The sequence below is a fragment of the Rattus norvegicus genome, chromosome 19 (genome assembly GCF_021556685.1).
Source record: "Rattus norvegicus strain SHRSP/BbbUtx chromosome 19, alternate assembly SHRSP_T2T, whole genome shotgun sequence".
Lineage (NCBI taxonomy): Eukaryota > Metazoa > Chordata > Mammalia > Rodentia > Muridae > Rattus > Rattus norvegicus.
The window spans coordinates 27,188,779-27,212,340 of record NC_141552.1 but is presented as its reverse complement, the minus strand read 5'-3'; the positions used below and the strand labels follow the sequence as shown (position 1 = coordinate 27,212,340).

At 43.8% G+C, this 23,562-nt stretch overlaps 1 protein-coding gene and 1 non-coding gene across 3 annotated transcripts in view; both read left to right on the top strand.

Moving 5' to 3' along the window:
- The window catches only part of LOC147999299 (disks large homolog 5-like), a 41,208-nt gene extending 27,957 nt beyond the window's left edge, over positions 1-13,251 (top strand). The window contains exons 1-5 of one of the 2 annotated variants that reach the window (XM_087596537.1): positions 8,508-8,609; positions 9,675-9,834; positions 11,093-11,236; positions 11,868-12,030; positions 12,747-13,251. In XM_087596537.1, the coding sequence (XP_087452663.1) occupies positions 8,528-8,609; positions 9,675-9,834; positions 11,093-11,236; positions 11,868-12,030; positions 12,747-12,776 (579 nt within the window). In that variant the 5' untranslated portion in view covers positions 8,508-8,527 and the 3' untranslated portion in view covers positions 12,777-13,251. Of the gene's footprint in view, positions 1-8,507; positions 8,610-9,674; positions 9,835-11,092; positions 11,237-11,867; positions 12,031-12,746 lie in introns of those variants that run through there. The other variant, XM_087596538.1, reaches the window with a different exon arrangement.
- An 8,944-nt stretch (positions 13,252-22,195) lies between these two features.
- LOC147999298 (U6 spliceosomal RNA) lies at positions 22,196-22,302 on the top strand. The gene has a single exon (XR_015644449.1). It is a non-coding gene; the product is annotated as a U6 spliceosomal RNA (small nuclear RNA).
- Positions 22,303-23,562: the final 1,260 nt, after the last annotated feature.

Genomic DNA, 23,562 nt, shown 5'->3' with positions numbered 1-23,562 from the left:
TACCCAAAAGATGTCCCAACATATAACAAAGACACATGCTCCACTATGTTCATAGCACACTTATTTATAATAGCCAGAAGCTGGAAAGAACCCAGATGCCCTTCAACAGAGGAATGGATACAGAAAATGTGGTACATCTACACAATGGAATATTACTCAGCTATCAAAACCAATGACTTTATGAAATTCATAGGCAAATGGATGGAACTGGAAAATATCATCCTGAGTGAGCTAACCCAATCACAGAAAAACACACATGGTATGCACTCATTGATAAGTGGATATTAGCCCAAATGCTCGAATTACCCTAGATGCACAGAACACATGAAACTCAAGAAGGATGACCAAAATGCGAATGCTTCACTCCTTCTTTAAAAGGGGAACAAGAATACCCTTGACAGGGAATAGGGAGGCAAAGTTTAGAACAGAGGCAGAAGGAACACCCATTCAGAGCCTGCCCCACATATGGCCCATACCTATACAGATATTACATAGGATGGATGAAGCAAAGAAGTGCAAGCTGACAGGAACTGGATGTAGATCTCTCCTGAGAGACACAGCCAGAATACGGCAAATACGTAGCTGAATGCCATCATTAAACCACTGAACTGAGAACGGGGCCCCCGTTGAAGTAATCAGAGAAAGGACTGGAAGAGCTTGAAGGGGGTTAAGACCCCATATGAACAACAATTCCAACCAACCAGAGCTTCCAGGGACTAAGCCACTACCCAAAGACTATACATGGACTGACCCTGGACTCCAACTGCATACCTAGCAATGAATAGCCTAGTAAGATCACCAGCAGAAGGGGAAACCCTTGGTCCTGCCAAGACTGAACCCCCAGTGAACATGATTGTTGGGGGGAGGGCGCTAATGGGGGAAGGATGGGGAGGGGAACACCCAAATAGAAGGGGAGGGGAAAGGGTTGAGGGATGTTGGCCTGGAAATCGGGAAGGGGAATAACAATCGAAATGTAAATAAGAAATACTCAAGTTAATAAAGATGAAAAAAATAAAAAGAAAAAAGAAGGTGTGGTCCAGATTAGAGGTGGGCCATTCCATCTCAAAAGATCTGAATTAAAGATTTATCTTCTGATCTCCAAGATTTGGATTACAATTAGGTCTTCTTGCTTCAGAAAATTTAATTAAGAAAAAAAATCCAATGGTGCTTATGCCTTTAGCCTCAGCATCCAGGAGGTAGAGGCAGGTGGATCTCTGAGTTCAAGGCCAGCCTGGTCTACAAAATGAATTCCAGGACAGCCAGAGCTACACAGGGAAACCCTGTCTCAAAAAAACAAAGAAGAGGAGGAGGACCAAGAGGAGGGGGTTGAAGAGAGGAAAACAGAAAGAAGGAAGGAGAGAGAGAGAGAGAGAGAGAGAGAGAGAGAGAGAGAGAGAGATCCCCCTCACAGGGCGTCAAGCCATTTGGCATTAGTTAATTCCAGGTACACTCAAGTTGACAACCAAGAACAGCAATCCCATTACCCGTGGTTGTGATCTCACCCTGGTAGGCTCCTGAGTAGGAGGCTGAAGCAGGAGAATTGCCATAAGTCTGATGCCAGCATGAACTACACACATGTTCCAAGCCAAGCCAATCTCAGCTACAGTTTGAGATTCTGTCTGAAAAATATGAAAGAGAAAGAAAACATAATTTCCTAGAGCAGTGTTTCTCAACCTTCCTATGGCCTCAACCCTTTAGAACAGTTCCTCATGCTGTGGTGACCCCAACTACAAAATTATTTTGTCGCTACTTCACAACTGTAAATTTGCTACTGTAATGAATCTTTATTGTAGTATAAACTATCTGATAGGAGACCCTGTGTGGGTCACGACCCACAGGCTGAGGGCCTTTGCCCTAGAGGCGGTCTTGGCCTAGATTATATAGTTCATATTAAAAGTGGGCTCTCTCAGTTTTTGAAGGTCAAGTATATTCACTTGTAACATCAAAACTTAAAAATTCAGCTGAGCTGGTGGCTGGTATGGTGTGACATCCCCCAGAATAGCTTTGCTATTTTGTTCCATGTCTGCCAGCCATTTCATATTGTTGCTGTAACATGCCTGCTGTCACTGACAAGGAGAAGGGACTTGGCTCAAGGACATGCTGACCACACACCTTGATTTGTTCTGAATGTTCTGTATGCGGTTTGCTAATCTAGAGAAATTCTACACCTGAAGGAGTGGTTCCCTGAAGTGGACACAGGTGAAAGGCTAAGGCAGATGTGTGAAGGAACATTTAACTGAGGTAGACACAGGTAAAAGGATGTTCTGCTAAAGCACGCATGTGAAAGGACACATGATGAAGGGTTCTGCACTAAGGACACACATGCATTGGTCTGCCTTGCATTCTGTAGTTGAGCTGCATTTGTTGGGACTTCATAGAACCACAGCAAAAAACCTTCTGGTGGGCTGCTGTAGTTTCTCGCTGTTTCCTGGGGCTCGGGCTGATGGGCAGAGTGATGTCAGCTGAGACAGACACATGTGCTGACGCAGGACACACGCTGAGGCCAGACCCATGGAGGACACGGGATATTGAGAGGGAGTTTGGATGGAGTTATGCTTGCGTATCTTGTTGGTCTGGGGTCTCTGGTGATCTCTGCTCACCTGAGAGCTGCTCTTACTGACTGTGTAGCATCTTGACTGTTTTTGTTCCACTTGGACAGCCCTCAGGACCAGGCTCTCCTCTCTCTTAACCATGGCTGCTGTCCTCTTCCTCTCTCCTCTCCATCATACATGTTCTTCCTTTATTCTTTGGCAATTTCTACTTCCTTCTTCCCTCCTCATGATCCTCTCTAGCAAAGCCCTCAAAGCTCACCTCCCCCATCTCTCTGCTGTGCAGCTGTTGGCTGTTGGCTTCTTTATAATCACAGTTAACTGGGAGCAGGGTCAGTTATTTGGGGTTAACCAGTCCTGAGTTCCACAAATTAGCATTAAAATACAAGCAGAATTAGGCCAATACACTACAGGGGTTTTTGTTTGTTTGGTTGGTTGGTTTGGTTTAATTTTCATTTACCTTTTTACTTGTTATTTTATTTTTGGCAATTTTTTATTAATCGGTTATTTTATTTATTTACATTTCAACTGTTGTCCTGCTTTCCACACGCCCCTCATCAAACCTTACATCCCATTTCTGCTCAGCTTTGCCTATGTGACAGTGCTCCTGCACCCACACATATCCATTCCCACCTCACACCTCTAGGATCTGCCTTTGGTGGGGCTACAGGACTCACCTAGAACCATAGAGCATCCTTGCATACACTTTGGCTGGCAGTTTGGCCCCTGGGAGCTTGGGGATTAGGGAAAGAGGATCTGGTCAGATATTAAAGCCAATGATTGCTGCTTTCTCTTCTTTTTTGGTTATAGGTGAAATTTTGTTTGTGTGCTTATCTTTTTTTAAATTATTGAGAGAAGATTAATTTCTTGGTCTTTCTTGGGTATAGTTTAGTTCATTGTCTTGGAGTTTTCCTCCTATTAGCCTCTGTTGTGCTTTCTTAGAGAAAAGAATTGTTTAAATTTGGTTTTGTCATGAAATATCCTGGTTCCTCCTTTTATGGTGATTGAGGATTATGCTGGATATAGGAGCCTGTGTCTGCATTACATCTGCCCAAGATTTTCTGACTTTTAGAATCTCTGTTGAGAAGTCTGCTGTAATTCAAATACGTCTGAATTTATTTGATACTAGATATTTATACCTTACCCCTTTTAATGTTCTTTCTTGATCTGTGCATTTAGCGTTTTAATTATTATGTGAATGGAGGAATTTTTCTGGTACAATTAGTTTGATGTTCTGTAGGCTTGTTGTACCTTTATGGCCTTTTCTTTCTTTACCTTATGGAGGTTTGCTGCTATGATTTGTTGAAGGTGTTTACTGGATCTATGAACTAGAAATCTTAATTCTCTTCTATATCTATTATCCTTAGGTTTCAACATTTAATTGTGTCCTGAAATTCATGGATGTTTTGGATTCAATAAACCATACATGTTTATCTGAGATGGGTGTTTTGTGCTTTGTGGGATGACCTCCTTGACCCCAGGCTGCATGAAGAATCTCAGCTGACAATGGGGACATAAATTATAAGTATGTGTAGCAAGACCTAGGCTTCTTCCAGGTTCTTGGATATTAACTGAGAACCTCAAATACAGTAGTAATGTGATAGTGTGCGGTGAATCTAGTTACTATTCTCTATTTTGATATAGATGACTCTTTTTGTGTCATGGTCAGCTTATAATGACTAGAAGACCTAAGCTTGAGAATAACCAAAGACTACATTGCTTCTCTAGCAGCTGAGCTTTTAAAAGTCCTGGTGTGACAGCAACTGTTGGTGGACATTCTGGATTATTCCTTCTGTACTTTAACTCTCTGTGTCACTTCCACCATTAGTTCAATTCCATAAATTGGAAATTCCTCATTTGGAAGAAACACTCTTTTTTTTTAAAGATTTATTTATTTATTTATTTATTTATTTATTTATTTATTTATTTATTTATTATATACAAGTACACCGTGACTGTCTTCAGACACACCAGAAGAGGGCATCATATCTCATTACAGATGGTTGTGAGCCACCATGTGGTTGCTGGGATTTGAACTCAGGACCTCTGGAAGAGCTGTCAGTACTCTTAACCACTAAGCCATCTCTTTAGCCCAAGAAATACTTTCTGAATATGATCTGAGATTGGCCATGGAAAAAGGGTAGCTTGAACTGTCCCACCTAGGTTCTCAGCCTGCACAGGCCTGCGCTCCAAAAGAAACCTGTGTTCACAGCTGTTGGCTGGCTAAGAAAGATTTCACGAGACGTGATACACAGCCCTCGGACTTCTGCTCCAGTCATCTGCACAATTTTTTCCGGACGATATCCTCATACCTCCAGCAGGCGGGTGATGAAGCTTTCCACTCTCAGCTCCCCTTCAGCCATCTTGTGGCCACCAGACTCTCCTCCCTGCAGCAGGAACAAGGGCTTCTCCATGGTGGCTGCAGCAGCAGTGGTGGTTTGGCATTCTCACCTAGGAGACCCTATGCTTTCTACCCCAGTTCCAACTCACCTCAGGCCCGGGCCTTCCCCCCATCCACTTCCCACGGAGCAGGGAGAGCAGCACCCACTAGAAATAAAAGGGAAGCCCTTGGTCCTGCCAAGACTGAACCCCCAGTGAAGGGGCTTGTTGGGGGGAGGGTGGTAATGGGGGGAGGATGGGGAGGGGAACACCCATAGAGAAGGGGAGGGGGAGGGGTTAGGGGGATGTTTGCCTGGAAACCCAGAAAGTTAATAACAATTGAAATGTAAATAAGATATACCCAATTTAATAAAGATGGAGAAAAAAATAGAAAGAAAAGTCACACATTTAAAACAGAACAATATGGACCCTAATTTTAAACCACAGCTCTGTCAATTAACTATACCTTAAGGAAGCTCAGAAAAGCAGGCCAAACAATTAATATTTTCTCGGTTTAAGTAAATAATAATGTCCGCTTCTTGCTATTGTGGAGGGAATTAAATAGATAATATGTAATCATGGAAGTTTTGAAGTACCATCCATTTTTCTGTTCATTAAATCAATCTTACTCATTTCATTGATCAAATATGTATGTTTTCTTTTCATAGTTACATGTATAATAAAACCAGTATAAAAACCTTCAGAATATTCAGTTATTATAGATATTTGTCATTTCTTACAGAGGGCAACTATGATTGACTACACCCAATTCTATAAAAAACAAAACTCAGGAAACCTGGCCCTTGGCAGCAATGAATCAAGAAATATCTAGGATGGTGGGGCATGAATTCTGCCAAGCAATGAACTCAGATAGGTGGGGTTGTGAGGAAGATGTATGGTTGAATAGCACACTAGATTCACGTTGTATCATCTTGATTTAATCGAAGGACAAAGAAGTGCAGTATCTCTGATGGCTTTCTTCTAACCCCTTGAAAGGTTCGCTGGGGTTTGACCTCAGTTCTTCATTCTGCTTGCTGGGGCAGCAACACTCAGGGAAGCTTGAGATTGCCATAGGCACAGTATTAGGCTAGAAATGCTGAGTAGGTGATACTAAGTTGTTCAGATGGTGATACCCATTTCATTTGTTCTTAACGTGGACCTAAGGAAAGACAGATCGAGGTCCTTAGAATACAAAGATCATTTCCAGTTCTTTTCTACCTTTCCTGAATGAAAGACTGGTTGGCAGAGAATGGTAAAAATTCAAGAATTGGTAGATGATGCTTTGAATGGAGGGTGGGTTTCAGTGCTGGTTTTAGACAGGTTCTCAATTACCCCATCTTGTTCTCTAAGTTGCTCGTCAGGTTCACTTTGAGCTCAAATAAAGCTGCTTCCACTTTCCAACAGGTAGTCTTACAAAGGGGCCTCCAAGGACTGTGAGGACAGCATTAGCCAATGAGAGCTGAGGTGTGTAACCCACAACTATAGCTTTATCTGAAAGACCCTCAGACAGAGGAGACTCTCGCTCCAGTCCTGAGGACAATCACCACCCCATGAACACACAGGACTCAGTCTTGATGTAAAAACAAGAAGTTTACTTTGGGATACCAATGCACTGGGGCTCGACACGGTCCTCACACAGGAGGAATGTGAGGAGCCTCAAACAACAGATATATACAGCTTAAAATGTCAGTTAAGATTACACAGTTTCCTTAGCTCAGCTATTTCGTGCCAAGGATAACTAGGCAGATGTTTCTCATCCTGGAATTCCTGGGATAAGGCTGTAACCACAGCAATGCAGCTATTTCAGTACAAAGGACGTCTGACTTGATATATGTTTTCTTATCCTGGGGTTCCCAGGACAAGGACCAAGGATATCTGTCTTGGCAGGTGTTTCTCTTCTGGAGTTCCCAGGAAAAGGCTATAGCTATGTCAGCCTATAGCACAGCTGCATTCAGTACCAAGGACATCTCACTTCTATAGTGGTCAGTCAGCTTCCCAGAGATGTTTCCTGTCTTCTAATTGCCCTGCAGTAAATATGTTCTGTACCCTCTGTTCTTATGGTCCAGCAGCTTCCTAGAGAGTGGGTGGGAATGTGCTTTCTGTACTTTCTGTTCTATTGTCTAATGTGTAGGGGCTAAGCGAGGGCCAGCTTAAAAGATTCTCATTCGTAAGAAATGGCTGTACTGATATCAAACGGGCATCTTTCATATCTACTTTCTTCCAAGTCTACCAGCCATCTCAGATTGTTGCTGTAATATGCCTGACAATCAAGGACATAGAAAAATAACTTGATACACGGCAAGGACATTGTGATCATATCCTGTGTTGTTATGTATGTTCTGGATGAGGTTGGTTAAAATGACAATATTGCACAAAGCTTTATATAGGACCCATCAAATTAAAGGTCACTATACACTGTCATAGCTAAAATGGCCTGGTCAGAAGTGACCACTGGATCACTCTTCTGTAACTTCACATGAAAGGCTTGTGCTTTTTGTGTTTTTTTATTTTTCTGTTTTTTCTTATTTATTTATTTATTTATTTATTTATTTATTTATTTATTGTTTTATATGTTGTCAGGAAGATAGTTCAAGTCATGGATCTGCCACCAAAATATGAGCTTTGCTACCAATACTGTAAACAGTATTAGTGTATGCATTCAATAAAATAACTTGGTTTTTTTTTTTTAAGTAGGATAGATGCGTTTGTGTTTTGTGGGGTGATCCATGAAACAGGAGTGAAGATGCTTGTTTCTTACTCTGTCCACTGAGTTATGTCTCTAGGCTTGTCCTACTCCTTTGGCTGCATCCCCCCCAACATCTGCTGACTATTTTATTTTTCAGATGAAATCACACGTTATAGCTTAGAGAGGCCTGTAAGCAATCCTACTTTGGTAACTTAAGTGCAAAGAGGAGAGCCCCACACTCAGCCTGAGGGTGCATTCACTGGTGGATCCAATATTTCAGTTTCCTCTGCTAACAGATCACCACATTGTTGCCAGGACCATAATGAATGCAATTCTTTCTCCTAAGGAATCTGGTGGCAACTGTCAAATGTTAAGCACAAAGCTTCAGGTTGTACCTATAACACACACCCACATCGCAACCTACCCTACAGGCTATTTCTGGGTGTGATTTCATGCACCTGCACATGATGAGACAGGAGACCTCTTTGGCTACTTATAGGAACTGGTGTGATTTCTCAGTAATCTTTAATGGGTAATATTGCTGACTGAGGAGAATTTGAGGTAGGATGAAACATTTCTGTGCAGGGATTGGGGAGGAAGCACTCATTTAGAAACATAGCAATGACTTAGGTTTTTCCAATCAAGCCTAGAGCCAAATTTGGCTTTGGAAGCATGTGGTGCTCAGTGGCTATGCCACAGGGAAGTCCCCTGAAAAGGGTCCATCAGCTTTTGCTCAGTACAGGGAGAACATTAGCAAGGAGGCAAAGTCTGTTATCCATGACATCAGCCGTCCCTTCGTGGACATTCTATTGTCTCCTAGAGAGACCTTGGAATCCCTGTGATGTCACCAGTATCGTTGTGACAACCAATTCCCTACTTTTTCTCTTACTGTCCAAAGGATATATCCACAGGCATGTTTGCCCGTCTTCTCAGGCGCTTTGGGAGAGTTGATGTTGATAGAGAAGAGTCTAGAGTGAAGCAAACGAAACCTAAAGGTAATGATGGACACAGGACATGGGGAATGTGGAGTAAGTTCTGGGCAGTGTATGTTGAGCTTCCTCTCAGGGGTGAGTATGGGGGACTTCAGCTGGCCTTTATAGCAATGGGCCACAACTACTGGAACATCTCCACAGATATTGAATTCCATGATTATCACAATTCCTGAAAGTCAGGGTTTTCACATTATTAGTTTCTCCATAACCACATGGAGGATATGGCAATGCCTATGCGATTATTGGGTGAACTTCTAGTCTTTACTTTTACAGTGCATTCGGTATGTTAAATTGATATAATAACACCATAAGTAGTCATGGAGGGTATAACTTTTCTGAATTAAACAGGGCATCAATGTACTTCACTTTCATTGCTTCTTTAAATTCAGTGACTATCTGACAGTAGTAAGAGGGAGAGAACTGTGCTCCTGGCATGACCTTATATTCTTAGAACTCCTTTGACTACCTCTGGCTGACGGGGCCAATCTTACCTTCATATATTAGAGGTTCTGTGTGGCAGATATTTTTCTACAGTAGCCAAACTATATGGAGCAGGTAGAGAAAGAGCCTGTAACCTATTGGCACTTCTGGGGCATTTGTCATTTCAGTAGGGGGAATTAATAAATCTGTTGACCATGTCCTCCCCCTACATGACTTTTTAATGCAAAGTTATTGGACTAGAGTAACAGTGTAGGATATCTGAGTATCCCTGATCAATCAAGTCATTGTGGATGCTGAATTGATGATCTGACTTCTGAAACCAGAGGGGTAGGGTCCTGAAACCAGGTTGTAGCCTGCGTACCTGATAATAATCCTGGAGAAGGCATCTCTCTGGTACTTGTAAGCCTGTGTGGGCGGGCATAGGGAACACCTGGCTGCTTACATCTCTTGGTCTCTATATAGTAGTGGGGGAACTGTGATCCACTTAGGATGCCTCTTTCACATAGACCAAACTCCTTGCAGTGACACTGGCTTCCAAGCATGTTCTCCTGTTTGGACCTCACTGTGGTCTGTGTATGCTCTATGCATTCGCCCCATGAGGGTTCACTTGTGTTCTTCTACCTACAGCAGCCTGCAGACAGACGTCATCCCCTGAAAATGTCCTAAACAAGGTGCAGGCCAACGAGGAAGAGGAGAGGCTGAATAGAGAACTGGAGCTAACTACCAAGGAGAGAAATGAGCTGACAGATCGCCTCCTTTATGTGACAGGTGGATCCATGAGCAAGAGGTATGCATTGCTCCAAACAAACGAACTTGTTCTAAACCTCATCTCCCATAGAGAGGAGATTCAGAACCTGACCCTTACTGAGGAGTGAGATTGAAAATGGACTCTCTGATTCTGCCTGTTGAAAATCTGAACTTGCAATCTGAGTGAAGATTTCAGGGATAAAGTCACTGGAGCATGAGTTCCCAGTGTACAATTGGAAAGCCCTTGACAGGTGGTAGTTTTGCAAGGTTCTAGGTGCTGTGAGTTTGTGGAGAGTGTTTGTACTTGCTAGGAAGGTGACTGAACGCTATCATCTCCTGGCAGCAGCCTTAGGTGACAGGACCCACAGTGTGCATATCAATGCTTAAGTAGAAGGCCTGAGGCTCTGGCCTGCTCCTTCTTGTCTCTGTGCCTTACACTCTGAGACAGTAATGGTGCATGCATTTCTACTGATTCTCATTGTGCTCTTTCCATATTTGTCTCTCTTTCTCATTCTCTGAGTCTGTTTACTTTTCTTTTCTTTTTCTTTTTTTTTTTTTTTTGGTTCTTTTTTTCTGAGCTGGAGAACTTACTTTTTTTTTCTTGTGGGTGTGCCCCAGTTTGTGTGTCTGTGTGTGCACAGGTCTGCATGCATATGCACAACCTTTATATGTTTCTCTATCCCTCCACCTTTGGAATTTAGGGGTCTGTTTTTTGACCTCAGGATTTACCTTTATAATAGTTTCATGGAGGTGTAAGTGCTTTATTTTGGAAGCCCCACTTTCAACAGCACAGTTCTTTGCCTGTGTAGTCACATTTGTCTATACATTTGTATGCCTTGGGCAGATTATAAGTTTGTGGCAATATCTGGTCTCATCTCCAGAATTATGTGTACTGTCTGCCTCTAGAATATTAGTTATTCGGCTTGTAGCATTCCACTTGTCAAAACAGGAAAAATGAAATCAGAGGTTTCTGGATGTGTGTGTGTGTGTGTGTGTGTGTGTGTGTGTGTGTGTGTGTGTGTTTGGGTAAGCTCTGTGGCCTAGGCTCTTGACAGCATAACAGGTTTGAATGCAGATCCAGCCCTCCTGATTGAAAAATGTGAGCCAGGGGACCCTTTATCTGGGTGCTTAGCTTCTGTTGTCCTGGGCACACAATTCCAAGTTTCTGAAGCTGAAGAAGATCCAAATATGTAGAATTCAGAAAGTGTCCTTCCAGGGCTGGGGTAGTACAGGACACAGCCTGAGTTCCTCTAATCCTAAACCTCGATGTTCATTGGGTTCTATCTTCCTGGGGCCAGCCCCTACTTCAGGCCAAATCCATTTTATGAAAACTTGAAGATAAAGGAGAAAGAGGTCATGTCATTACTGCACAACTTAGACACAAAGAACATTGAACATCGTGAGAAATTTCAGGAGCTCAAGAAGGAGATTAACTTCTATCGGTAAGTACTGGTCAGAAGGCCCCATCACTTGTGGAATGGCCATGTCTGCCTCTCTTTGTTCTGGACCGGAGGGTCTGCAGCTCTGGGCCCATCTCTTCTGCTGTTTAAATATCACTGTGCCGTGGGTCTTTTGGACTCAGATTCAGTTCCATAAGGGACTGTCAGTTATCACCACAGTGTCTATGCATCTTTAGAAGGCTCTGGATAGAACTACACTGATTCAGGCATCAGAGTGTTATTAGGCCAACCTGCGGCTCTGGGGTCATACCAGGTTTAACAAAGCTCAATGTGTGGACCACATGGTTTACATGACCTCCCTTGGTTCTACTGTTCTCTTGTGGTTATTTGCCGCCTACTAATTGATGTTGCCCCGATGCATTGGGCTCTCATGGGTAGTTGTAGATCCCTTGTTCTTTTGGAGAGACATGGACTCTTATTGGTGCTTGGGTCACAGGAACAATTTATTCTTCCCTGGATTGGCCGTTTGCTGTTTGTGCAGCAGCCTTACATGTATGGAGATGTATTCTTGAAGTCTTTATGGGTATCTGGGTCCTGGTGGACTTTGTGGGATTTGGCAGTTGGAATGGGAGGAAGAAGCTTCAGGATCTTACTATGCAGAGTGTGTTTCCAGCAACCTGCACAGCCGGCTCCTGATGGACCAGGCATGTATGAAGAAGAAGTTGGTCACATTGAAGCAGGAGAGCAAGGAGTTACAGCGATATTTGTTTGAGTTGAACCCGAATGCTGAAGACGAACAGGAGAAGACCAGCAACCTCCAGACCCAGCAAAATGTGGTAGGAAAAAGCAGCTGAGTCAGATTAACAATGTCTGATACCATTTGCCTATTGGATACATCTTTGCTTCCCCTATCATCTTTCTAATCTCCCCACACCCAATCAGTCACCCACCTCATGTGATAGAGTTATTCATGGCTCTGTCTATGCACAAGTATTCTGGGATGTTAACCACTCTCCAGAAACTGAATTATTGGCAATTATACTTCTCTGCCCTTTTTGAAACTGCAGTCCAGAAATGGTGACAGAGGAATAACATATCACATGACTGCATCTCCCTGTCATAGATTGGATGCTATGAAGAGTTTTGAACGAGTTCTTGGTCGTGTGACAAAGGTCATACAGGGGTAATGTGATGGTTGGAAGCACCTTGTAGGGATAAGAACCAAGTGCAAATGGCAAATGAGTCCTGGTCATTGGCTTTGATCTCAGTATCATGTGGCCTTCTCCTTTCTTCCTGCAACCCAGTTAGGTCTCTTCTCCTTTCCCCGTTCTTGGTTTTCACTGGTAGAAGTTTGAGGAGCAGCTTGTTCTCCCACAGTACTGTGAGGGTTGTTGGTGACTTTCCCCAGGCTGCAGAGATATTAGCAATGATTTCAGTGAAAAGATCAGTGCTGTCTCTGCAATGCAGCTGAAGGGACAGAAGGCAGCAACTTGACAGCTGGTATGCGTGTCCCCACCAAATCAGTGTCTTAATAGCTGCCTTCTCCTCCCAGGTCTCAGGAACTGCAGGAGACATGGAATAGGACAGATCCCAGGAAGACAGCCCCCTGAAGAGTGAGTTTCTCTGTCAGGAGTTCCCTGCTGACGACAATCCTCAACAGTCAAAGACTTTTTTGGGGAGAATATTCTTCTTCTCAGTTAATTTCCTCATTGTATAGAGACCCTAAATTTATGTATCCGTATGCCAGCCTGTCTCATTGAGGTCTTTCTCCTCTCTCATACCGACAACACCATTTGAGAGACATCTGAGGGGACTGCCTTGAAATCTCGTGTCCTAGAGGAGAAACAGCACTACAACTGTGTTTCTAAATGTTCATTAAGAAAATGCTGTTAAGAAATATTTTTGGTTATGATTTTCATTGAAGTTTTCTTTTTGTTATATCATAGTTATATATTCTTGTTACTGTTTTTCATTTTTTATACCATTTTAGTTGTTCATTTTATGCCTGTTTTTTGTAAATTGTATTCCTTATGAATAAAAATTGATTTGTAACTCTTGACTCTTATGACCATCTTATTCAAGGGTCCTTTCCCCTCCTGTAGACTTAGAACTGACAGCTAGATATGGATCTTTGCATGGTCCAGTGAATTCAAAGCCACCAAGGGGTACACAGGGTGATGGTGTCTTTTGTGTATGACTTTTTTATGGAAACACACTTTATGATGTAATCACTGACATACTGTATCCATGCTCTCATGTCTTCTGCTCATCCTAGTCTATATCAGTCTACAACACACATTCCTTATTGACTGTGTGCACCAGATATTGAGTAACACACACTCATGCCTGTAGAGCTGCAGAAAAAATGACAACTTTCACAAAGGAATATAGAATAATCCTAATCGAGAACCATGTGCCTCAGTTTTTCTTACAATACAGCAATATTATTAAACCAGAAAGATAATGACCATCAACGTCATTTTGGGAAATAGGTTTTTATAGGTGCTGTTTCACTTGATCATTCATATGCTGTGTTTTTTATTGTTGCTGATTATATTTATTTTTATCATTTAACTCAATGGATCTTTTTTTTTTCAAATGTATGTCTGGGCCACTCCTGAGTGCATTTCCCTCATGATCAAAAGAGGGAATAGCATTCCCCATTGTAGATGATTGTTAGGGACCATGTGGTTCTTCTGAGTGAGAAGCAGATGCTCTAACCTGTGAGTCATCACCACAGCTCCTGTAGGTAGCTTTTGTCCTTCCAGGGCATGTGCTATACTAGATGGATATGATCACCTTCAATTAAGGAGAGAGATCTCAGGAGATGTGTATGTACAGGTGGTTGAGCGGTGCCTGCTCAATGTGGCAGCCTGCTAGGCATCCACACCGGGCTCTGGTGCCTCCACTGCTCATTGTGCATTCAGGATCATCCTCCAGCACCACTCAGTTTCAATTCCAAACAGATCTTTCACTTACTATCGATGATTATATACATTAAGCACATCTGATAAAATACAGAAGAGACTAGCCTCCTTCTACAGGCCAACTTGGCATAATGAATTCTTTTGATAGAAAGCAAGATAATTATCTCAATCTATGCAGCTTAGGGAGGACCTCAAGAGCATCCATATTGAATCCAGACTGCAGCTGTGACCACATGTTTCTTTTCCAGAGCAGGTCTGTGCAAGCCCAGAAGTTAGGTGGGATAGTTCATGTTTCACCTTTTACCTTGAAATCTGTGATTTTATTGAGAAAGTATATTTTCCACGTGACTCATTTCCAATTTATGGAATTAAACTGACTTACTGAGAGTGGAGGTGACTGAGAGAGATTAAGTGAAGAAGAATAATCCAGTATGTCTGCAAACAGATGCTGTCTCATTAGGGCTTTTCAATGCTCAGCAGCTGGAGAAGCAAGGGAGAGGCATTGGTGACTCTCAAGCTTAGGTCCTCTAGTCATTATAAGCTGAGCATGACACACAAAGGGTCATAGTTATCACACTAGAATCTAGTAACTAGATTTAACCAACCTACCACATTAATGCTGTGTTTGGTGGTATTTTTTGCCCTCTTAGGACCTGGAAGAGGCTTGGGGTTTTCTAATCCTACTCATAATTTATTAATCTTCCCAACACTATGGGCTTTGTTCTGTTAATGCTAACAGCGCCATCCAATACCTAGGATATTTTCTACTGACATGTGTGACGTGAGACAAAACAGTCCCTGTCATCCCTCACCTGAATAAACTTCCTTAGAGGACAGTGTAGGTGGAGGGTCCTTCTTTCCTCTCCAAGATCGAGAAACATTTCCAGTCTTCAGACAAGTGTGTCAGCCATTGTCCAGTGACTGTCCTGAGATGTCCACAATGTCAGCTGAGTGAGGGCAGGGCAGGGCATTGGGGCAGGGCTGGGCTGGGCAGGGCATTGGGGCAGGGCAGGGCAGGGCATTGGGGCAGGGCAGGGCAGGGCAGGGCAGGGTAGGGCAGGGGACTGGGGCAGAGTCCATGAGGTGTCAGTAGGCAACAGGCCAGCTGGGGCTAGTGTGGGTACAGGGCTTCTAGTGTGGGTGTGAGAGGAGGAAATTAGGAATGGTCAGATTCTGATGCAGCATATAGGCGGGAAGGAGCTTAGACCATCTCAGTGCCATATAGGGACATTGTAGACACTGATGGGCAGTGTGGGGATGGTAGGGTCCCATATACTGCTCTCCGCAGGTGTCAGGAGAGCATACAGTGGCTCTGTCAGACTTATGACAATCAGGCAGGCACTGGGTGCAAGTGAGAATCATGGGACAAGTCCTGTGTGCAGCCTGGTTTGGGGACATTCCCAGGTGCCCCATGGACTGCAAATTAAAGGCAAAGGACACAGGGAAGCCAGCAATTCCCATGCACATGACATAAATACCTGTAGAACTTTCTAGAATTTCCATAGACTATCTGTTACTAGTCCTCATTATAGAAGGCACCAACATTCTGCCCTCTGCTTCAACTTGGTGAGACAGCTATTCTAACTCCAGCAGGAAGGCCTCAGGGAAGACAGTAAGAACTCGCAGGTGACCCCTTTTACCATTGAAACAGGGTCTTCCTATGGAGCCCAGAGTGGCTGTAGGATACTAATGCTCCTGCCTCACAGTGACTAGAATTCCAATCCACCCTCAAGAGCAGTTGATTCATCACTAGATCAGACTAAGGACATGTGAGGCCCCAGGGTGCTAGGATTACAAGGGTCCTAGTAAGTTTCTCCAGCCTAAATTACAACCTGAGTCAGTGCTGCTATTTGGGACACTGCCTGATGCCCAGTGACATCACACCTTGGAACTCTTTGTCAAAAATAAGCTGTTATAGGAATGAAGTAGCCACACAATAAACATTGGTCTGGACACTCCTAGGTCAAGAATCCCCTGTTGGAAATGCCTTGGATCGCAAAATTTTAAATTCTAGATCCTTCTGGGTTTTAGAAGATTTATAAATACAAAAAAAGAAAGATGGGCATAGTAATTTAAGCCTGTGATCCCAGTCATGGGAAACTGAGTCAGAGTGATGGAAGACTGTAAGTTCCAGGCCCACCTGTGTTTCAAGAAAAAAAAAAGGCATGGTGAAGATTCCACTCAAGTGGAAACCAAAAGGGTTTCACATGGGCCCTGCCATCCACTGGTCACTACATCCACTCTCATCACCACAGCCACAGGCAGACACTGGGGAACATTTCCCACTGTCTCTCTTTGGGATGCAATCCACCCCATGATTCTATGTGAGGAATCCCCCAAAGGTTGCATCATGTGAGGGACCTAGAAAGTTCCAGGATTGGGAGAATTTAGGAGTTTATAATTAAGGATGATCTACAGCTGTGGCAAAGCCTTTTCCCACCACATGGCAGCCCTAGGTTTGTCCCCAACAGTAAAAATAAAATCCCCCAAAATAATTCAAACAAAATGTCCTGAAGCCTGCGCCCTGACCAGTCTCTTCAAAAGTGCCAGGAACCTGGGTCCACATTTAGGACCCAGCACGACCTCTGTGACCCATGAGAAGGGATCTAATATGGGAATTAGTACAGTATGACTTATCCTTGTGGATACCTTTGGTGACAATAACCACCTGACCCCTGAAAACCCATCTACCTGGGGGGCTCAGCACTCATGTCACCTAAAAAGCCCAGATCCTAGGGCCAGCATGGGCAGGTGGTGAAGAAAGTTTGTCTCTCGTGAACATCAGTTGCCACTCCTGACTTGACTCTATCCTCAGGAGACAATGTCACCCCAGAAAGTGTGGGTGTCAACGGCTCTTCCCAGGCCAAGGCTGGAATACTGCTTAAGTTCCACAATGCACAGCAGTGCTCACTCTAGAGCTAAATGTTCTACAGCTGAAAGGGGTGGGTGCTCTGCTGACCACGCCCCTTCCCTGCAGTATTTAGTGTACTCAGAGTGGTGCTTCAGATGTGAGGGACTTCTTGAGGCTACTCCCATGGAGAATGGCAGATTCATCAGAACGGGGCACAGGGTGAGTTCTGAGCACAGCTGGGAGGAATTTAGGGATGCCAAGCCATGACTAAGACCAGATCCTGGGCTGACAGGCAGTTGAGCTGGAGAACTGGCATCCAAAGTGTGACTGCCTGAATTCCTCTTAGACCAAAAGCCCTGGACCTGAGCTACTTTGGTGCGTGCTCCTAAGTGGGGTCCCAGACACAGCTCAGAATTGGGGCTGTGCATGGACTTTGGTGCTGGCAGCAGGTGGCTTAGCCATAAAGTGCTGAGCTTTCCCATCTATGCCCACTCAAACTCCTCTGTTTCATTTTAGCTGTGTTTGGTATAGTTTTGAGACAGGGTATCTTGTAGCAGCCCAACTCGCTTTGAGCAACACTGTAACATAAAAATAACCTTGAATTCAAGATCCTCCGACCCCTCTGTCCCAAGTCCTGGAATTAAGACCTCCAGCTGTGACCATTTTACTGCAGCATAGGATCCATCTCTATTAGAGTGAGCTTTGGAAATACTGGAGCTCCGACTGTTCCTTAGAATTCAGGTTTCCTTAATTCTTAGCAGGAGTTTTGTGATGATGCTGATGAGAGAGTCAGGAGTTACACTGGGAGAGGTAACAGTCCTGGCAGCCCTGAGTGCTCAGTGAAAGTCAAGACAGAAGCCTGCTGATTAGCACCTGAGTGAAAGTGGGAGGATTCAGAGTTCAAGAACAGACTCAGTTACATACCTAAGACCATATTGCAACATTTTTGTTTCATTTTTGGCTTGTTTTCTTTGAGACAAGGTGTTAATTTATAGCCCTGGCTGTCCTGGAACTCACAATGCCTCTACCTCCCAACGGATGGAATTAAAGGCATGCGCCAACATGCACTGCCACTAATTAATTTTTAATTAAACATGCTGGCACAATCCAGTAATCCCAGTGCTTAAGAGGCCGAGGCAGGCAGATATCTGGTTTCCTGACAAGTCTGATCTACAGAGAGCCTGTCAGAATAGCCAGGGCCAAACAGAGAAACCCTGTCTCAAAAAATAAACAACAAAATAAATTTGTTTTAAAGAAGAGAGGAACTATTTAACAGAATTAGAGGCAGAGAACCAAAAGGTAATGGGCAGTGCAGAGTCTAGCTTCTGAGATGAAAGTGGACACCAGGGGTTAGGGTGGGGATTCTCATCTTGTACTGGGACACAGAGGGTGGCTTCAGGGATGGAAGGCTCAGTCAGTCATTAGTCAGGATTCTCAATCAAGAGGGTGTTGTAAGATCCAAAATGTGTGAGCAGTGTTCTGCATGAGACTAGAAGAACCTGCCTACCTATACAAAACAGCCAATGAAGAGTAATCACAAGCATACATCTGGAGGTCCACAAGAGGTTAACGTCCACCTTAGTGTGGATTATACAGAGCACAGGTGGAGAGGAGTAGAAGAGCTGATGGTGGCTGAGGCAGGAGAGGAGTTCAGGTGTGAATTTGAGCCAGTAAAGGAGCTTGTAGGTCGGGCAGAGCAATGAGAGGTCTAACAGCATAGCTGTTGAGATCCTTCAGATTAATTTGTCTTAAGAGCCTCATGCCATAGCCAAGGACAGGAGTAGATCTGACTATTGGGTGGCTGGGCTCACATAGCCCAACAGGTTTGGCCTTGCATCTGTGAGATTCCAAGTCTCTCCCTTTAGACACAGCCATGGAGAAGGTGTAGCAGTGAAGGTGCAGATGGCTTTGCAATGCTTGGCTTATGGTGTTGAGTACTTCATGCTCCATAGAGCTAGGAAATGTCCTAGAAGCCAGGGAGGCTGAGCATGAGGAAGACAGGTCTCTGGGAGAGAGAAATGATAACCAAAGTCACTAAGAACTTCCTGAATCACAGTGTCTGTTAACCATATATTTTATTTACTTATTTTTATGGGCCTGAGTGTTTCACCTAATAAATGCTTGTGCACCATGTGGTATGTGTGGTGCCCGTGAAGTACAGACTGATTCCCTAGAATTGCAATTACAGGTTAATAGGAGCCACCATGTGGACACTGGGAACTGAACCTTGGTCTTATGCTCTTAGCCACTAAACCAACCATCTCTTCAGCACCACCCCCCAATTGTATAGTCATTAAGATTTAACCATTTGGCCTTCAGTATTTGAATTAATACAGATGTGACAAGAGTTATAGTTAACATGGTGGTTCAGGTATAGACAGGCAGGCATCTCATTGTATACAAAACATGAATCCTTCCTTCCTTTCTTTCTTTCACTTCTTTCTTTCTTTCTTTCTTTCTTTCCTTCTTTCTTTCTTTCTTTCTTTCTTTCTTTCTTTCTTTCTTTCTTTCTTTCTTTCTCTTTTTGTTTTACTCTTGGAGACAGTGTTGTTTTTTGTGTAGCTGACCTGGAATTAGCTCTGTAGAGGAAGCTGCCTTGAATTCAGAAATCTGTCTGCCTCTGCCTCCCAAGTGTTAGGATCAAAGGCCTGTGCCACCACCACCACACATCCTTCTGTTTAAAGGAAAAATGTAGTTTTACAGGGCAGCATGAATTTAGCCCCGGTATAGACATTTTCCTAGGCCTCAGGAGCTGTAGAGTTCATGAAGGATTTGCTGCCTTACCCTTTAGCCTGGCTAACTATGAGAGCTGCACACCCATGGGTGTTTGCTTCACAAGAGTCTGGAGGATGAGGGTCACAGGCTGAGGTAACTGTGTAGAGCAAAGGATGCTCGGTGAAGGTCAAGTGGGTAAAATGCTGAAATGCTGAGAGAAGAGGCCTATGGTAGGCGCCTCCTACACCTGAGACTTCCAACCCCGAAAAGCAGGGGGTAGAGAGTGAGGATGCAGAGTCCACACAGGTCAGGAAAAGGCCATGTTCCTGAAGCCTCCATGTGTGGTGGACAGGCTCTAGGGCACCATGAGGGAAATCAGGAGCTTCTGGACTTTGTAGAATTACAGGGTTCCATGTTACCTCACATGCCCATGATTTGCCCCCTACTGCATGGAGAAGCCAACACCAGAAGCCTCCAGCTCCCAGCCCTGCTTTTGCCATGTAGGTTTATCCAGAAGAGCTTGGAAGTCCCTGGACCTGGAGTCTCAGGTGGTTGTGAGCCACCTGACCCGGGTGCTGGAGACTGAACTCAAGTCTTCTGCAAGAGCAGCAAAGACCCGTGCGCTGCCTGGCCCAGCCAGGGCTGTGAAATGGTGTTTATTTTCATCTGAACAAGCCCAACAACAGTTTAGGTCCCTAGAAGCCACATAAACCTGGATGCAGTAGAGTCTGTCATCCAGCCCTTCCCACAGGGAGATAGGAGCCTAAAGTGGACAGTCTCTAGGATTAGAGGGAAGGGCTAGCCTAGCATACACAGCCATGGACGAGAGGTAGAAGGTGAGGATCTGTGCTCAGGTTGTCCCTGACCTTTACACAAGCACATGAGTACCTGTACTCACAGAACGCCATACAGACATACGTGAGTAAAGATATAAAACAAACAACATTGAAAATACAATATACTGGGGCTGGAGGGATGGCTCAGTGGTTAAGACCACTGACTGCTCTTCCAGAGGATCTGAGTTCAATTCCCAGCAACCACACTGTGTCATATAACCATTTCTAATCTCATCTTCTACCCTCTACTGTTGTGTCTGAAAACAGGGACAGTGTACTCACTCATATGGACAAAATAAATAGTTTTTGTTTTAATCCTTTTCTAAAAAAAGAAACCCATCTGTGACACATGATCATTGTGTGATTCCAAATGTGCCTAAGTCAGTACAGTCCTATTGCTACATGGTGCACCAGTTGTGTCAGCCTTGGTAGTAGAATGGCACAGTTGAAAAGATGCTGGTCACAGTGACCAGGCAGCCTAGAAAGTTCACCATGAGCAGAGAAGGCTGTGCTGTGTCCTAGTCCTCTACCCCACACTGCCACCTCATCCCTACGAATAGAGCAAAAAAGAACAGATGAGGAATCTTCCAGGTTTCTTTCCTCTTTGATTTCTTTATTAACCTAGCCCCTGTGCTACATGTAAACTTGTCACATCCACTGTCCCATCCCTAAGCCCTCATACCTGTCAGATAAGACCGGAATCTTGCTTTGGGGGGAAGCTCTGGTCCCTCTCTGTCCTAAGAGGCTCTGAGCCATCGCTGAAAGAGAGTCCTCTGAGGATTGAGGGAAGTCCATAGCCCGTACTCTGACTTCCAGGAAGGTTTGAGGAAGGTGGTCCTCTTCTTGTGGTGCCTCTAGTAGGAGCAGCCCACACTTGGGCCCAGCTCCCACTATCAGGAAAAGACAGGTGGCTCTGGTCTTTGCACAGCTCCAGCGGAATGAACAGTGCATCTCTCCTCTCTCTCTTTCAGGAAGTCTCAGCCTCTGGTGCAGGTGATGTTCCCAAGGCAAAGGAAAGGGAAGTGCAGAGTGAGGACTCCCAGGATCCTTTAAAACATTGTCTGCATTGTCTTCATTAATTTTTCTGTTTAATTTTTATTCCATGTGTATTGATCTCATTGTAGGGGTGTGCATTCCAAAGCATGAGTGTTGAAGGTAGAGGAAAAAGCATGGGAGTCACTTTATCCTACCGTGTGGGGTCCCAGGCTCTGAACCGGGTTGTTGAGCTTGGCTACAACGATCTTTCATACTGAATTTCCTGCTGGCTCTGATTTCAGGGAGAGCGTCTCATAGAGCCCAGATTGGCCAGTAAACTACTGATCATCCTGCCTCAAGTATTGCCATCTAGTTCATGAAAGGGTTGAGTTATTGACACGAGGAACTGGGGATGGGCAGAGGTGCATGACTGAGGCTATCTCTGCTCAGTGGCATGCCTTTGGGGACTGATAGTTTTCATCACTGATATGTCATTTGACTGCAGTGCTCCTCTGGAGAGAAGGAGTCTCTTTTGCCAGGGCATCAGGCTCTCCAGACAGGCCTGGAAGGTGGAGGTCTAGAGGCCAGGCCTGCATTCCTATTCAGAAGCTGCATTTACCACTCTGGACAGTGCTGTAGAACAGGGTCACATATCCAGTTCTACCCTGAGACCTGCTGATAAAGAATGTCTATCCTGGTGCTCGCTTCGGCAGCACATATAATAAAATTGGAACGATACAGAGAAGATTAGCATGGCCCCTGCGCAAGGATGACACGCAAATTCGTGAAGCGTTCCATATTTTTAGAAATAATTGACTCAACTGTCAAAGATAATGTAAAGCGGAAAAAGCTACTGGTCCAAAACATACAGGAAATCCAGGACTCAATGAGAAGATCAAACCTAAGGATAATAGGTATAGAAGAGAGTGAAGACTCCCAGCTCAAAGGACCAGTAAATATCTTCAACAAAATCATAGAAGAAAACTTCCCTAACCTAAAAAAAGAGACACCCATAGGGATACAAGAAGCCTACAGAACTCCAAATAGATTGGACCAGAAAAGAAACACCTCCCGTCACATAATAGTCAAAACACCAAATGCACAAAATAAAGAAAGAATATTAAAAGCAGTAAGGGAAAAAGGTCAAGTAACATATAAAGGCAGACCTATGAGAATCACACCAGACTTCTCGCCAGAAACTATGAAGGCCAGAAGATCCTGGACTGATGTCATACAGACCCTAAGAGAACACAAATGCCAGCCCAGGTTACTGTATCCTGCAAAACTCTCAATTAACATAGATGTAGAAACCAAGATATTCCATGACAAAACCGAATTTACACAATATCTTTCTACAAATCCAGCACTACAAAGGATAATAAATGGTAAAGCCCAACATAAGGAGGCAAGCTATACCCTAGAATAAGCAAGAAACTAATTGTCTTGGCAACAAACAAAGAGAATGAAAGCACACAAACATAACCTCACATCCAAATATGAATATAACGGGAAGCAATAATCACTATTCCTTAATATCTCTCAACATCAATGGCCTCAACTCCCCAATAAAAAGACATAGATTAACAAACTGGATACGCAACGAGGACCCTGCATTCTGCTGCCTACAGGAAACACACCTCAGAGACAAAGACAGACATTACCTCAGAGTGAAAGGCTGGAAAACAATTTTCCAAGCAAATGGTCAGAAGAAGCAAGCTGGAGTAGCCATTCTAATATCAAATAAAATCAATTTTCAATTAAAAGTCATCAAAAAATATAAGGAAGGACACTTCATATTCATCAAAGGAAAAATCCACCAAGATGAACTCTCAATCCTAAATATCTATGCCCCAAATACAAGGGCACCTACATATGTAAAACAAACCTTACTAAAGCTCAAAACACACATTGCACCTCACACAATAATAGTGGGAGATTTCAACACCCCACTCTCATCAATGGACAGATCATGGAAACAGAAATTAAACAGAGATGTAGACAGACTAAGAGAAGTCATGAGCCAAATGGACTTAACGGATATTTATAGAACATTCTATCCTAAAG